Source organism: Elephas maximus, chromosome 24 (assembly GCF_024166365.1).
Source record: "Elephas maximus indicus isolate mEleMax1 chromosome 24, mEleMax1 primary haplotype, whole genome shotgun sequence".
In the NCBI taxonomy this organism is placed as follows: domain Eukaryota; kingdom Metazoa; phylum Chordata; class Mammalia; order Proboscidea; family Elephantidae; genus Elephas; species Elephas maximus.
Window position 1 is genome coordinate 44,993,643 of NC_064842.1, and position 12,849 is coordinate 45,006,491.

Consider the following 12,849-nt stretch of genomic DNA (forward strand, 5'->3'; position numbering starts at 1 on the left):
GCATTGGGTGTGGGAGAGTGAAGGGGTAATATAGGGATTTGGAAGCCAAAGCTAGATGCTTGCTGTGTAATTTGCAACACAATTGTCTAGGTTATTAATATTTCGTATGCAACCTGGGGTAAATCCCAAGTCCAGGAAGTTTTCCCAGCTCTTCTTGGAGATATGGACCACAATTCTGGGTAAGTGGATACTCTTGACAGAAGATAAATTATAAGCCAATCTATGGCCAACAGCTTCCATGTCTGACAGAGCATGTGGATATCAACATAAGCATTGAACCGAAAACTCAGCATCCCCAGGAAATAGTCCAAGTTCTGTGTAAGTCAATGTCAGGGTGCAAGAGTCCCTACACTGCCAGTGACTGCAGGCTTTTGAGCCTGGAAGCTGCCTACCTTTGAATTAATAGTTATATCTCTGCTTTCCTTCCAGGCCCTCCCCTACGTCTGTCTGTTGATTGCCATGCTTTTCTTCATTTATGCCATCATTGGGATGCAGGTGAGATGGTGCATCAGAGGCTTAGTCGGGGGAGGGAAGCAAAATAGAACCCTGCTATTCTTGGCGGACGGTTGTTCCCCAGTATTGTCTTTGACATAGCAGCCTCAGGAGACGAGATGGAGAGGGTTCTGAACCCCTTCTCACCTAGGGGCCACTTTTCCAAGGGCTTTGTTACATGTGACTTTGGGAATTTCACATGTGTAATTGTACCCCATTCAGGTCACTCAAGTCACCAGGATAGTATTGTGCAAGGGCCTCATCTGGGGTTGTCAGATCATGATGCTGACTTACAAGCACCTGGCTTCTCTGGGTGCTCCAACAGAAATAAAGCAAAGATACCATTATTTTTAGCCAGAGGGAGCTCCTCTGAGGCTAAAGAAGGGGAGAGTCTCATGGTAACCCATTTATCAGAATCTCAGCACTTGGGCTAGGCCTAAGAGAAGAGCAGAGGGTTGTTCTCCTGTCCACAGAGACACCAAATGCATTTGAGTTAGGTTTACAAGGGCTGAGATTTATGCCCTAAGATCCACCGCTGTGAACAACGCATGAACTTGCTGGCAGTCTGCCCATTTCTAGGGAGACCCAAGGGCCACGTTTCAGCTAATTCCTCTTTAAAGGAGCATGTGGCTTGCTGGACAGTTCCTTAGGTTACCGCATCCTTTCCAGTTTAAGAACTTGAGACACAATGAGGTTCTGACCCTAGATACTTATGTATGTAGCCAGACGCCTGCTGAGCAGAAAAGGCCACAAAAGGTCTTTCAAAGGGTACTTCTGTTAACGATTGGTGAACTCCTACTGTAAACTGTCAGCAACACCTCTCATGAACCTATCTGGTTGGATACACAAATGTTCTGCTTATCTTAGTGAGGCTAAGCCCCTCAGACTTGGAGACACCATGACTAAGCCCCAGCAGAGAACTTTCAGCCAACTTGCAGGCTCCTGCGATCAGGCCATCTGGCTGCCTTTGGATGGAGGGCCATCTTCTACATGACGTCTCCATCTGGGGTGGCTGAGTGTATCTCCAGGCACACTGTACCAGCAGCCCTTCCCAGAGCATCTCTGAAAGGCCTCTTGGTTTTTTTTTTTTCTTTCTTTCTGGCTTGCACATCTTCATTTCACTCTCCCTCAACTTGATACTGGAAAGTTTTTTTCTCCAAATATACAATAGGATGCCAAGTGTCAAAAAGTTTGAGACTTGCTGGAGAAGTAGGGAGTGTTCCTTCAATGAGAATATTTAAGTAGAGATTTAATGAGAGCGTCAGGGGTGTTAGAAGCAGAATTCTTGCTGAAGTTTAAGGCTGGAGTGATGACCTGTCTGAAGTTCCTTCGATATCCCAAGTAATTGTTTCTAGAATAAAAATGCTCTTGGACAGGCAAATGAGAATTTGATTAAATTAAGTTCTTTTGTCCATACTGAAAATAGTTCTTAAGTTTCCTCTTCAAGCAAAATGAGCTAAAATAAGACCATCTTCAATACTGGCCTGCTACTAACACTTATGCTGATAACGATGATAATGCTAATTGCCATTACTTCAATTCCTTGGTGTTCAGACACTGCTGAATGTGTGTTCTACTCCCCCGCTACCCCCACTTTGTCTTCCATTTCTCTTCCTCTTCTCTTCCCTTTGGCTGCTGCTTGCAGTTTCTTCATCTTCTTTCTCTTCCTCCTCCTTCTCTCCTCCTTCTCCTGCTTTTCCTTCTCCTCCTCCTTCTTCCTCTTCTTCATTTCCCTCTTCCTCTCCCTATTCCTCCCCTTCTTCTCCTCCTCCTTCTTTCCCCTCCTTTTTCTCTATCTCCCTGTATATCCCAACATATATGGATAATGTATTCAGGAATGATATGAGAATGTTTATAGGTGGGTTTCATTGTCTCCATTGATGTTAAGCATGGTTAAGTAGCTTATAACGTGCTCACGGTCTCACCCAGTTCTGCTGCCCCACAGCCAGTTTTCCTAACTCTGTATTATCCCTCTTCCCACCCAAAAGCACAACAAACAAAAGTATTTATATTACCCTTTAGTGGGAGGTGGGATCTGTTTAGTTATGAAATTGTGATCTTCACAATCACTGCAATGCCTCATGTTTTATTCCTCTTAGACCTCTTTCCAAAAAGCAAGAGCACCCTCTCCATTCTGTGCATACGGGAATGGCATTCCTGCTGTGTCTTGCCTTTAGCTGGCCTCTTCCTGATCCGTGACAGAGACCCAGCACCATGCCCAAGGCAGGCACCTGAGCTTGTTCCTAGAGAGATTATATCTAGTGTAGTCAGAGAAAAACAGAGTAAGCCATACAAGTACAGAGATAAGAGGACAAGCCTTAGAAAAATATAAATAGCAACAGGATGTATCTATGAGAAGAATCATTGTTCTGAACTTTCAAAGGCTGCTTGGAAGAAGAGAGCTTTGCAAAATCTGAAAATGGAAGGGAGGAATAACTTGCTGGATATGGGAAAGAGCCCTGGGGCTGCAGGTAGTTAGGAGGTGAGGTTTTCAGCCTCAGTTTGGCCACTGACCAGATGTGAAAACTTGATCAAGTCGCTGTGCATCTCTGGGGCTTAATTCCTTGACCAATATAGTACAGGGCTTAGATAGCTTTACAGGTCCTGCCTAGTTCTAAAGTTCTGTGATTCCAACTGAAAATGATTTAAGCTTATACTTTCATTAAGCTTTCTCATAGGTCTCAGTATCTGTTCTTTCTCTTCCACACTGTTTGATCTAGGAAATTTTGGTTAGTGACAAGAACTAAATGAAAAGCTTAAAATAAAACTTGAAAAAATTTTAAAGACCATCTTCACAATAAATATACACTTTTGGCTTGGAAATTATTGTACAATAGATTCAAAGTAACTTTGACTGGTTCCTTTGACTATGACACACATTCCTTGTGCAAAACCAAAGTGTCCTTTCCAACTAGTTTATGATTCGATGGATGCTTGAGAAAATCATAATGAAGATAATGATGGCATCATAAGTGTTAATAGGGAGAAAAAACACTGTGAGTTGTATGTATGTGATAGAACAGGGATAAATCATGGATTCTATACCAAGAGGGTCAAAGAAAGAAGACAGGGGGAGACATGATGAACTGGGGCAAGATCATATGGCAGTTTATTCCAGGGGTTTCCAGAGCAAATTAGATTTGATTGTTTGGGTGGGTTTTTTAAATCTACTGTTTGTCTATTTGAAGGCCCTCTCCCTTCTTATCCTCCTCTTTCCCTTCTTCGTCGCTGCTATCTAGCTTGCCACCTCCATCCCACTTGAGAGACAAGTAGTATTTGGGTTTTGAAAAACAACACTGAGAACAAATTCCCAAAGCAGGTGTCAGTGGGAGTTATTTGAGCAAAATAGCTGGGGGCAGAGATTGTTCCTCAATTGCGCACTCTAAAAACTGTTAGGGAGAAAATGTGTCCCATTTAGCATACATTAGATGAACGGAGGCATGTTAAATGTGGGCTGAAAATTGTTTCCAATGGCTGGAAAAGTGACCCAGAAAGCCTTCAGTTGTACACCCTTGACTTGTGGGAGGACAGCCTGGTATCCAGCATGGTTGGGGGAAAGAGTGCATGTGTAAAAAGCACTCTTCTCCTCTGCAGAGACTTAGGGTTGCCTTGGCTTCAGGTAGCACTGCGCCTGGGAGTTCATCAGTCTTCATTGCCTGGTGGTCCCTCTTTTTTCACATGAATTCGCACTGTGATCATAGAGTAAGACCAGCGACCAGTACAGAGCTGTAAGCTTCACCTATGGCCAGACCTACCTTCTTCCTGTTCAAAGTATCCACTTGTCCTGATTTTTTTCTGTTCTGTTGGTCTGCACTTTGTTGTAGCTTCTGTATAGAGGGTCACTTTTGGAATGCCAGCTTCCTTGCTAGATGGTGGATGGGAATTGTGACTGTTGAATGATATATGTATGTGTGGATGTGCATAGTTTTGCTGTCATTGACTCTAGGTTATAGGCATCCTGACATTAGGAGATTTGACTATCTGGGTGGAAACATTCAAGAAAGAGATTCCACTTTCTGACTTCAGCTGCTTGTAAACCCCAGGGCAATATCTGCCCAAGCAAGAAATCACAACTTCTGCAAATACAGATGCTTCCATCACTACTACCTGAGACAGGCAGAAGGGGCGACACCTTCCCTGCACTCGTGTTATGAACTCATGTCTTTGACAAACTGCTTGAGTACCATGGTGAGTGCCATGGTGACAGGTACCATGAAAATACTGTAAAGGGACCAGATCAGGTGTGGGAGCAATGGGCAGGATGACTTCATGAGATCTTACCTTCTGTGGCCCTCGCTAATATTAGTCTCCTTGACTGCATTGGGACAGTAGAAACTATAACTGCTGCTGAATATCAGTCCAAGAGGGTGGTGCCCACCAGCCTCTCTGGTTTGAGTTGTCTGCTTCAGAGTGAGGCCCTCGGGAAAAACGTGCATATGGATTTGCCAACCCTGCAGGTACACCTGATGTCAAGTGTTGGGCAGTCCCACAGCTCAGTAATTCTCATTACTTTCTGTTGTTTTTCTCCCCAAGGTCTTTGGAAACATAAAGTTAGATGAGGAGAGTCACATCAATCGGCACAACAACTTCCGAAGTTTCTTTGGGTCCCTCATGCTGCTCTTCAGGTACTTGGGTGCATAACCGTTGCAGCCAGGGCTCTCCCAGTGGAGAGAGATGAGTTGATCTGCCTCTTCCTCCCATTTCTCTTTCTCTCTTGATTCTGCTTCATGTCTGGACGTGCTGTGGAATGGGGAGAGGCAGGCAGACAATGACTTCGTGAAACCGCCTTGCCACCCTGCACAATCAGACCAGCAGCGAGAAGCAGAAAAGTTAGATCAACTCCTTTGTCTCAGTAGTTAATTTGCACGTTGCAACTTCAGCATGGCCTCCAGGGCCCTGGAAGGGGCAGGCGAAGAGAGATGCTTGCAGACCAAATTCCATTTAAGAGCCAAAACTCGGATTGCCAGATTTATGTGCAGTCTTAGAAAGTCCTGCCACTATTTCCACCGCTATTAACAGAGACCCCCTCAAAAGATGGGGAAGCAGTGGGTAAGGTGGCAGAACTTAAGAGGAACCTCACTGGCACCCTTTATCCCTCAGTGGAAAGTGCTAGAGGGAGGCTCACTGGGTAGAAAGGGTACTTGCTGGGACTCAGCAAGAGAAAGGGCCAAATGAACTGGGAAAGAGGGCTAAGGAAGGGATGGGACATGTAGACCTGCTACTGCTAACCAAAATGTCTTTTGGGCTCAGGAGTGCCACAGGTGAGGCCTGGCAGGAGATTATGCTGTCATGCCTTGGGGAGAAAGGCTGTGAGCCGGACACCACAGCACCATCTGGGCAGAACGAGAACGAGCGCTGTGGCACCGATCTGGCCTACGTTTACTTTGTCTCCTTCATCTTCTTCTGTTCCTTCTTGGTGAGCAACATTATGCTCTTGGTTTGAGGTGTAGCCCATCCCATCCCACCCCAGTCTCTCTGATAGACAAGACTTTTGTCCTCAGAGTACATTCATGTCTCTCTCTCTCTTTCTCTCTCACATACACACACACACCAGCCCATGTTAAGAAATAGATCTTCAAGAGAACTCTTGCAGGCTAGGATGCGTCTCAAACTTTGGGTGTGTGACTTTAAATGGCTGGGAAAAGTCTTTGTTGCTTCTAGAGAAAGATTGTTGTGAGAAGGGATGAGGAGTGGGACATAGTTCAGTGAATAGAACATTGAGCTTCATATCAAATCTGTTGTCACCCAGAAGAAATCCTTTCTCCTCTGTGCCCTCAGTTATTTTATAAGTAGGGGTAAGAATATCTTACCTCTCTTATGGAGACTTTTGAACATGAAACTAGTAAACCAAACTCATTGCCATTGAGTTGATTCTGACTCATAGTGACACTAAAGGACAGAGTAGAATTGCCCCATAGGGTTTCCAAGGAGTGGCTGGTGGATTCAAACTGCCGACCTTTTGGTTAGCAGCCGAACACTTAACCACTGTTCCACCAGGGCTCAGTTTCATAAAAAGTAACTTGAAAATATCAGGTGATCACATTAATAAGATCAGAAAGATAACAGTAATGCAGGGTGATAGATGTGGTTCTCTCTTGACTTGTGATAAGATTATGTTTTTGACAGTTGGCCAGCTTGATAATTATGATTGATCTGGTAAATACTGAGTAATATTTTTATTAGTAAAATATTGAGTAATATCTATGGAGCACACCCACTTAGGAAACAGTCAGAAGTCCTAGGTGCTTTCTTAATTCTTTCATTCAGAAATTGCTTCCCTGCACAATCAGACCAGCAATGAGAAGAATAAATGGATGAGATGCTACCAGATCAATAAAAGGGTCAGTCTCATGTTTCTGACCACCTGGACATCCCTCAGCTCAGCTTCAGTGCTGATGCCACGGGCTGTACAAAAAGTAGATGACTTAAACAGTGATGCCACTGAAAAGTGGTCAATTTCATGGCCGTGCATCAAAGAGTGAATTAACTGCCTCATGTCTAAGGCATTTCTATCTCTTTAAAGTGAAAAGAAGACCCCAAGGGGACTGTTAAGTGTAGCTGGCAGGTTAATGTATCATGGAGTGTACTAACTGGGGACCCAGGTAACCTGCGTCGTGGTCTTGGCTTTGTTGCTGTTCTAGCCTTGGCCAAGACACTTTCCCTTTTGCAGCTTCTGGAAAATGATTTGATATTTATATATGCATGGCGTGCATATGTTTTAATACACTTCCTTCTCATGCGTTACTATGCTGTTTAGAAGTATGTGAGTATAATGTATGATGAAAGTAACTTTTAGAGAATTTAGAATAATGATATTCATTGGAGGTTTAAGTGTACTCACGCGTGTATTCAGCGCATTTTTTGTGAGTGGCTACTAGAAGTCTTGCACTGAGTCAGGCACTGGGTAGAACTGTCAGCAAGAAACAGTCCCTCCTTCACCTGCAGTCCAAGGTAAAACAGGAATACCAAGTATCAGCACTTGTTTACGGGGTGACATGTCACACATAGAAAGGCATATGAACATCTCAATTTTATCCTACATAGTTTAAGTGTTTAATAATAAATATTTAAAAGAAATCAAAGCTATAACTGGAAAACTAATTAGAGACTATAAAGATACTTTTAGACTTTTCAGTTGGAGGGTGCCACATAATTACCATGAATGTGATTTTGAAAGAGGCTATATTCAGTACTACATGATCTACTTTTAAATCGTGGCCCTCCATGAGATTGACTGTGTGACCCTGGGCAAGCCACACAGCTTCTCAATTCAAACCAACCGCTCTACACTAACCTTAGGGACCTATGATGTATCAGGCTGCTATACTAAAAAATACAGATGTGAATAAGAAGCACTTCTGTGCTTGAAGGGCTGATGGTAATTCACCCTGCCTCACAAAGGGTTAGAGTGGGCGTTAAAACAAGTAATGAGTGTGAATGTGTACACCATACTAAAAAACCTCTACAAATGTGAAGCAATCATAATAATACTGGTTTTTGTTAACATTAATGATTAGGTGCCTTGAAAGGAATGTAAAAGAAATGTGAGGATGCATGGAAAACCCTTTATAACCCAGGCATTGGTTGAATAAATTCACTGCATCTCTAATCTCAGTGACAGAAAGAAAGATCCATATTCAGATTAGGTCCAGCTGCAGGAGAGAGAAATCCCCAAATAACAGCGGCTTAACCGAGAAAGGGATGTTTATTTCCCTCCCACATCAGAGCAGTCTGGAGGAAGCAGTACAGGTCTGGGATGGGGGCTCCACAGAGCTTTAGGGCACCAGACCCCTTTCTGCTTTCTGCTCCATCACACCGAAGGAGCGTCCGTCATCCTCATGGTAAGAGATGATGGCTGGATGCCTGGCCATTCACTTATATTCTAGGCAGCAGTCTGGAGGAAGGAAGGAAGAACAAACAAGATGAGACCGGCTATGAGAATACTCCAGAAGACTGAAACCTTTGCCTTCTTCCAGACTTTCTCCTTATCCCGTATACTTTGTCTCTATATCTGGCACCTCCCTCTTCCCAGCCACTTAATATAGAATGTGGGAATCATCAATAAAGGCTCCTATTCCCTCACCCTGATGGCCAGTTGGTCTCTATCAGGCAGGACTCTTTCACTTGTAAGTGACAGAAAGCCCAGCTAATCTCTACCACTGGCTTGGTTTGGGAATGCCACCACACCCTCCTACCTGGTCTCCAGTCCTCCCACTCACACCCCAACTCATGCCCACCCCGCATACTGCTACCAAAGGTTCTTTATGAATGCAAATATCCCTTAGAATCTCTCCTAGTTAAATCTCTCCTTCTGTGGCTCTTATTGCCTACTGATGAGTCTAGACCAGGGATTGGCAAACTATGGCCTACGGGCCAAATTCAGTATACCACCTATTTATGTAATGTACGTGAGCTAAGAATGATTGTTTCATTTTTAAATGTTCGCCAAAAAAGATGAGTAATATTTTGTGACCTGTGGAAATTATAGGAAGTTCAAATTTCAGTGTCCATAAATAAAGTTTTATTGGAATACAGCCATGTCCTTTTGTGTACATATTGTCTTTGGTTGCTTTTGCACTACAACAGCAGAACTGAGTGCTTGTGACAGAGACTATGTGACCTGCAAAGCCTAAAGTATTTACTATCTGACTAATTTGCCAACCCCTGGTCAAGACCATTTAGCATGGTTTACAAGACGCCACCATGATCTGGCACTTGGACCCAGCTGCCCTGCCGTCTGTGTGGTTCCCTGAATGCTCTTTATTTCTGCATAGTTCTGTGTTCTCACTCATTCCTGCTGGCTCCTCTGCCTAAAACACCCTCCTTTATGCCCATGGCCTATAGCATCGCTATGAGTCGGAACTGACTTGACAACACCTAACAACAACAACATGCCCGTGGTTACCTGGTGAGCTGTTCCTGGTTTTTCAGGACTCAATTCAAGCATCAGCCCTATTACAATTTTTTTCTTCTGTCCTCACCGTAACCTGTAGATGCTTCTTTCATGGCTCTTAAGAAGTTCATGTCATCCATATGCTTCCATATATGTCATAAAAAAAAAAAAAAATTTTTTTTTTTTGTCATACTCTCTACTAAATAATCTCTGAGAGTGTGCAAGTAACAACAGTTACTGAAGGCCTGCTACACTTTAAGCACTGTGCTAGGCATGGGAATGTATCTCTAGACCTTTCTTATCTCACATCCCAGCACCTGGATCTCTGCTTGGAAAGTAGTGGGTATACAATAAATGTTTGTTGAACAGTTAAGTGGAAGAACAGGGTCTTGGAAACCACTTGCGAACCATGAACAGCTGCAAGTTGTTACTCAGTAAGCCGTGAAGTCAGCTCTAAGACATCTCTCCATTTCTCTTTTTTGCTCCCTTTGTGGGAGCAAGGGGAGGGGAGGGAAGCTGAAAAGGGAAGGCTGATTTCAGGCTTTGAATTCCTCTAGCCTTCGAGAATGTTGTGGCTACTGCTGCTCCTTCTGCTGCTACAGTAACAAGTATCTTGCACAGATAATAAAAGTGACTGTGGCGTACTTTGCAAACATAAAAGGCCATAGAAAAGTGAAATAACACTCACGCAATGAGCAGTGTGTGGCACAAATAATGAAAATGTGTTGCATTCAGCAAGATCAGCTTTAGTTGGGAACTTCAGTATTAACACCTTCTGCATTTTTATTTGCCTGGAAGCCTGTTTTTCTGCCTCTTTTTGCTCTGCTTTAGGTTTTCCTTAACTCCTCTTCTCCCCCATACCCTTTAGATGCTCAACTTGTTTGTGGCCGTCATCATGGACAACTTTGAGTACCTGACACGAGATTCCTCCATCCTGGGACCTCACCACTTGGATGAGTTTGTCCGCGTCTGGGCGGAGTATGACAGAGCTGCATGGTGCGTAGACCTCTGGGCCACTCCAGAGGGCCCATATCCAGGGCCTCTAGAGTTCTCAAGGAAGAGGTTGGAATTAGAGCCACCCAAATACTTGCCTGTTACAGAAGGAGAGAAGATCCTTCTTAATTTTGGCCTGAGGAAGAAACTCAGTCTTCTGACTGGCTCTGTTATCAAGCCAGTCACCAAAGACTTGCCTTTTATGTTCCTTACCCTCTCTTACCTTCTGTGACATGCTTTTCCCTTTCCTTACCAATCCCGTTGCTCAGACCTCACCTCAGAGTGTTTGGGTGAATCCTCACAGGAGCTGCAAATGAGCTCTCTCTCCTTCTCCTCCTGCCAATAACTAGTGGACTCCTCTGAGTCACCAGGGGGTTTGACAAGGTTTCCTGGGCCAGCTGGACATCTGGTCACCATAGTCAGTGACATCAGTTTTTTATTTCTTTCATACCTCTCAGCAGGTACAGTCTGAGATAACTCTAAAATCATACCAAAAACCAAGCAAGTTGTTCTGCCAACTGTTCTGTTAAACACCTGGTTTTTATTGCATGGAACTGAATTAAATGGCAGGAAATTACGGGGATAACCTCTCCGGGTCTCTTTCACCGTCCAGTTGTTCTGAAGTAATGTTGTACCTTCTGGGCCTTAGAACAAGGCTTGACAAACTATAGCCTATGGACTACATTTGGCCCACCACCAGTTCGTATGAAGTTTTATTGTAACACAGCCACAGCCCTTCATTTATTATTGCCTATTTTTATGGCTACTTTTGTACTGTAAAGACAGGATTGAGTCACTGTAACAATGATGGTATGACCCACAAATCCCCAAATATTTACTGTCTAACATTTTACAGAAAAGTTTTGCCCACCCCTACTTTAGCCTACAACGGGGCCGCATTTCAGCCCTTTCAGGACAGGGTGAGAGCGCTTATGAATGCTCACTTCACGTGAACTTCTCTGTCCCAGGTCGTCTTAGCTTTAGGATCTTAATGTACCAGTATGTCCATTCTGGTCTCCCTCTGAAAATACTTCAAGAAATGTCATTACAGGAATGGGCCATGTTGCTTCCACCTGGAACCCCTTTGTAATCTGAGACTCTTCCCAAAATTTATCCTCCTGTCACGCTGTTGAGCTTGGATTGCTACTCCAGGGGCTGGAAGAGTGAATCGGAATTCCTCTTCTCCTCAGTAATCATGACTTAGGGCACAGAGTTCTCTAAGTTCATGTCTGTTATAATGGCTGAGCAACAGCTTTTCCTTTCTGGGTGTACTTAATAGTAGGTAACCTCCTTAAACAGCAAACGGCAATGTGTTTAGGGGAAAGTAGCCAGGCGTATGGTCTTGGACAAGTCACTTAACTACTCTGAGCTCCCTTATCTGTAAGATGGTAATAATGGTACCTACCTTTGAGGATAGTTGTGAGGATTATATTAAATCCTATATGTAACTATTAATATAATTGACAGTAACCGTATGGTAATAAAATTGGAATGTATGGAAAATTGATACCTGAAAAACATGGATGACCATGAGGTTAGGAGCCTAAGAAGGGATGTCTTCACTCACCTGAAAGAGGTGAAACCAGCTGCTAATAAAGGAACCCACTGCACACCTAGGTTCATCAAGGCGTCACTGGTTCTCAGAAGTCCCAGCTTCCTGTAGTTTCATGTAATCTTTGGATTCAGATGCCATGTGCACTAGACATGCTCCTCCCTACTCATTCCAGCTGCTGGGAAGAAATGATTCCATGAGGGTTGGTCATGAGACTCAGGTACGTGAACTGTGAAAGAGCCAAGAGACAGAGGAGAAACCTCTTCGTATCTGGTTTGAAACTCACAGTATAACTAGTTCTGATTGATGTCATTGGCTTTCTCTATGAAACGAGGTGGGAAACAACTAACAGAAGTCAAGTGAGCCAATGTATTCAAAAGGAAGACAGATTATAGGTTACAAAGAACATTGGCCTATAGCCGCTGCCAGTCCATCCACTTCCTGATCTCACTAAGAAACAAAACAAAAGAACGCCTAGTCAGATTACTCTTGAGAGTCCAGAGACTTAGAAGTACTGATGAGCTGCTATTTGAAAGGCTAAGAGAAATCAACACCAAAATCAAGAAAAGACTAGAAAGAAGGCAAAGCACTAGTCTAGAGATGGCTGCGGACCAGGCCTGGATGCTCAGAGATAGAGAGACCGGATCTGTAATTTCCATTGGAAAACCTGATCTGTACCAGGGTTCATCCAGACCTGCAGATCCCTGGCCTGTTGATGTCTTGTTCTGGCCCTTGATGGGGCAAATACTTGAAGTCACTGGTGACCCCACAACAGAATGAAGCATTGCCCAGTCCTTTACCATCCCCATGACTGGTTGCAGATCAGACTCTTGTGATCTATAGGGTTTTCATAGGTTGATTTTTGGAAGCAGATCACCAGGCCTTTCTTCCTAGTCTGTCTTAGTCTGGAAGCTCCTCT

At 43.8% G+C, this 12,849-nt stretch overlaps 1 protein-coding gene across 1 annotated transcript in view; it reads left to right on the plus strand.

The window, feature by feature from the left end:
* The window catches only part of LOC126066847 (voltage-dependent R-type calcium channel subunit alpha-1E), a 360,842-nt gene that overhangs the window by 324,401 nt on the left and 23,592 nt on the right, over positions 1-12,849 (plus strand). Inside the window, exons 34-37 of the mRNA XM_049868254.1 lie at positions 430-495; positions 5,026-5,117; positions 5,743-5,908; positions 10,254-10,381. Of these exons, the coding sequence (XP_049724211.1) occupies positions 430-495; positions 5,026-5,117; positions 5,743-5,908; positions 10,254-10,381 (452 nt within the window). The remainder of the gene's footprint in view (positions 1-429; positions 496-5,025; positions 5,118-5,742; positions 5,909-10,253; positions 10,382-12,849) is intronic.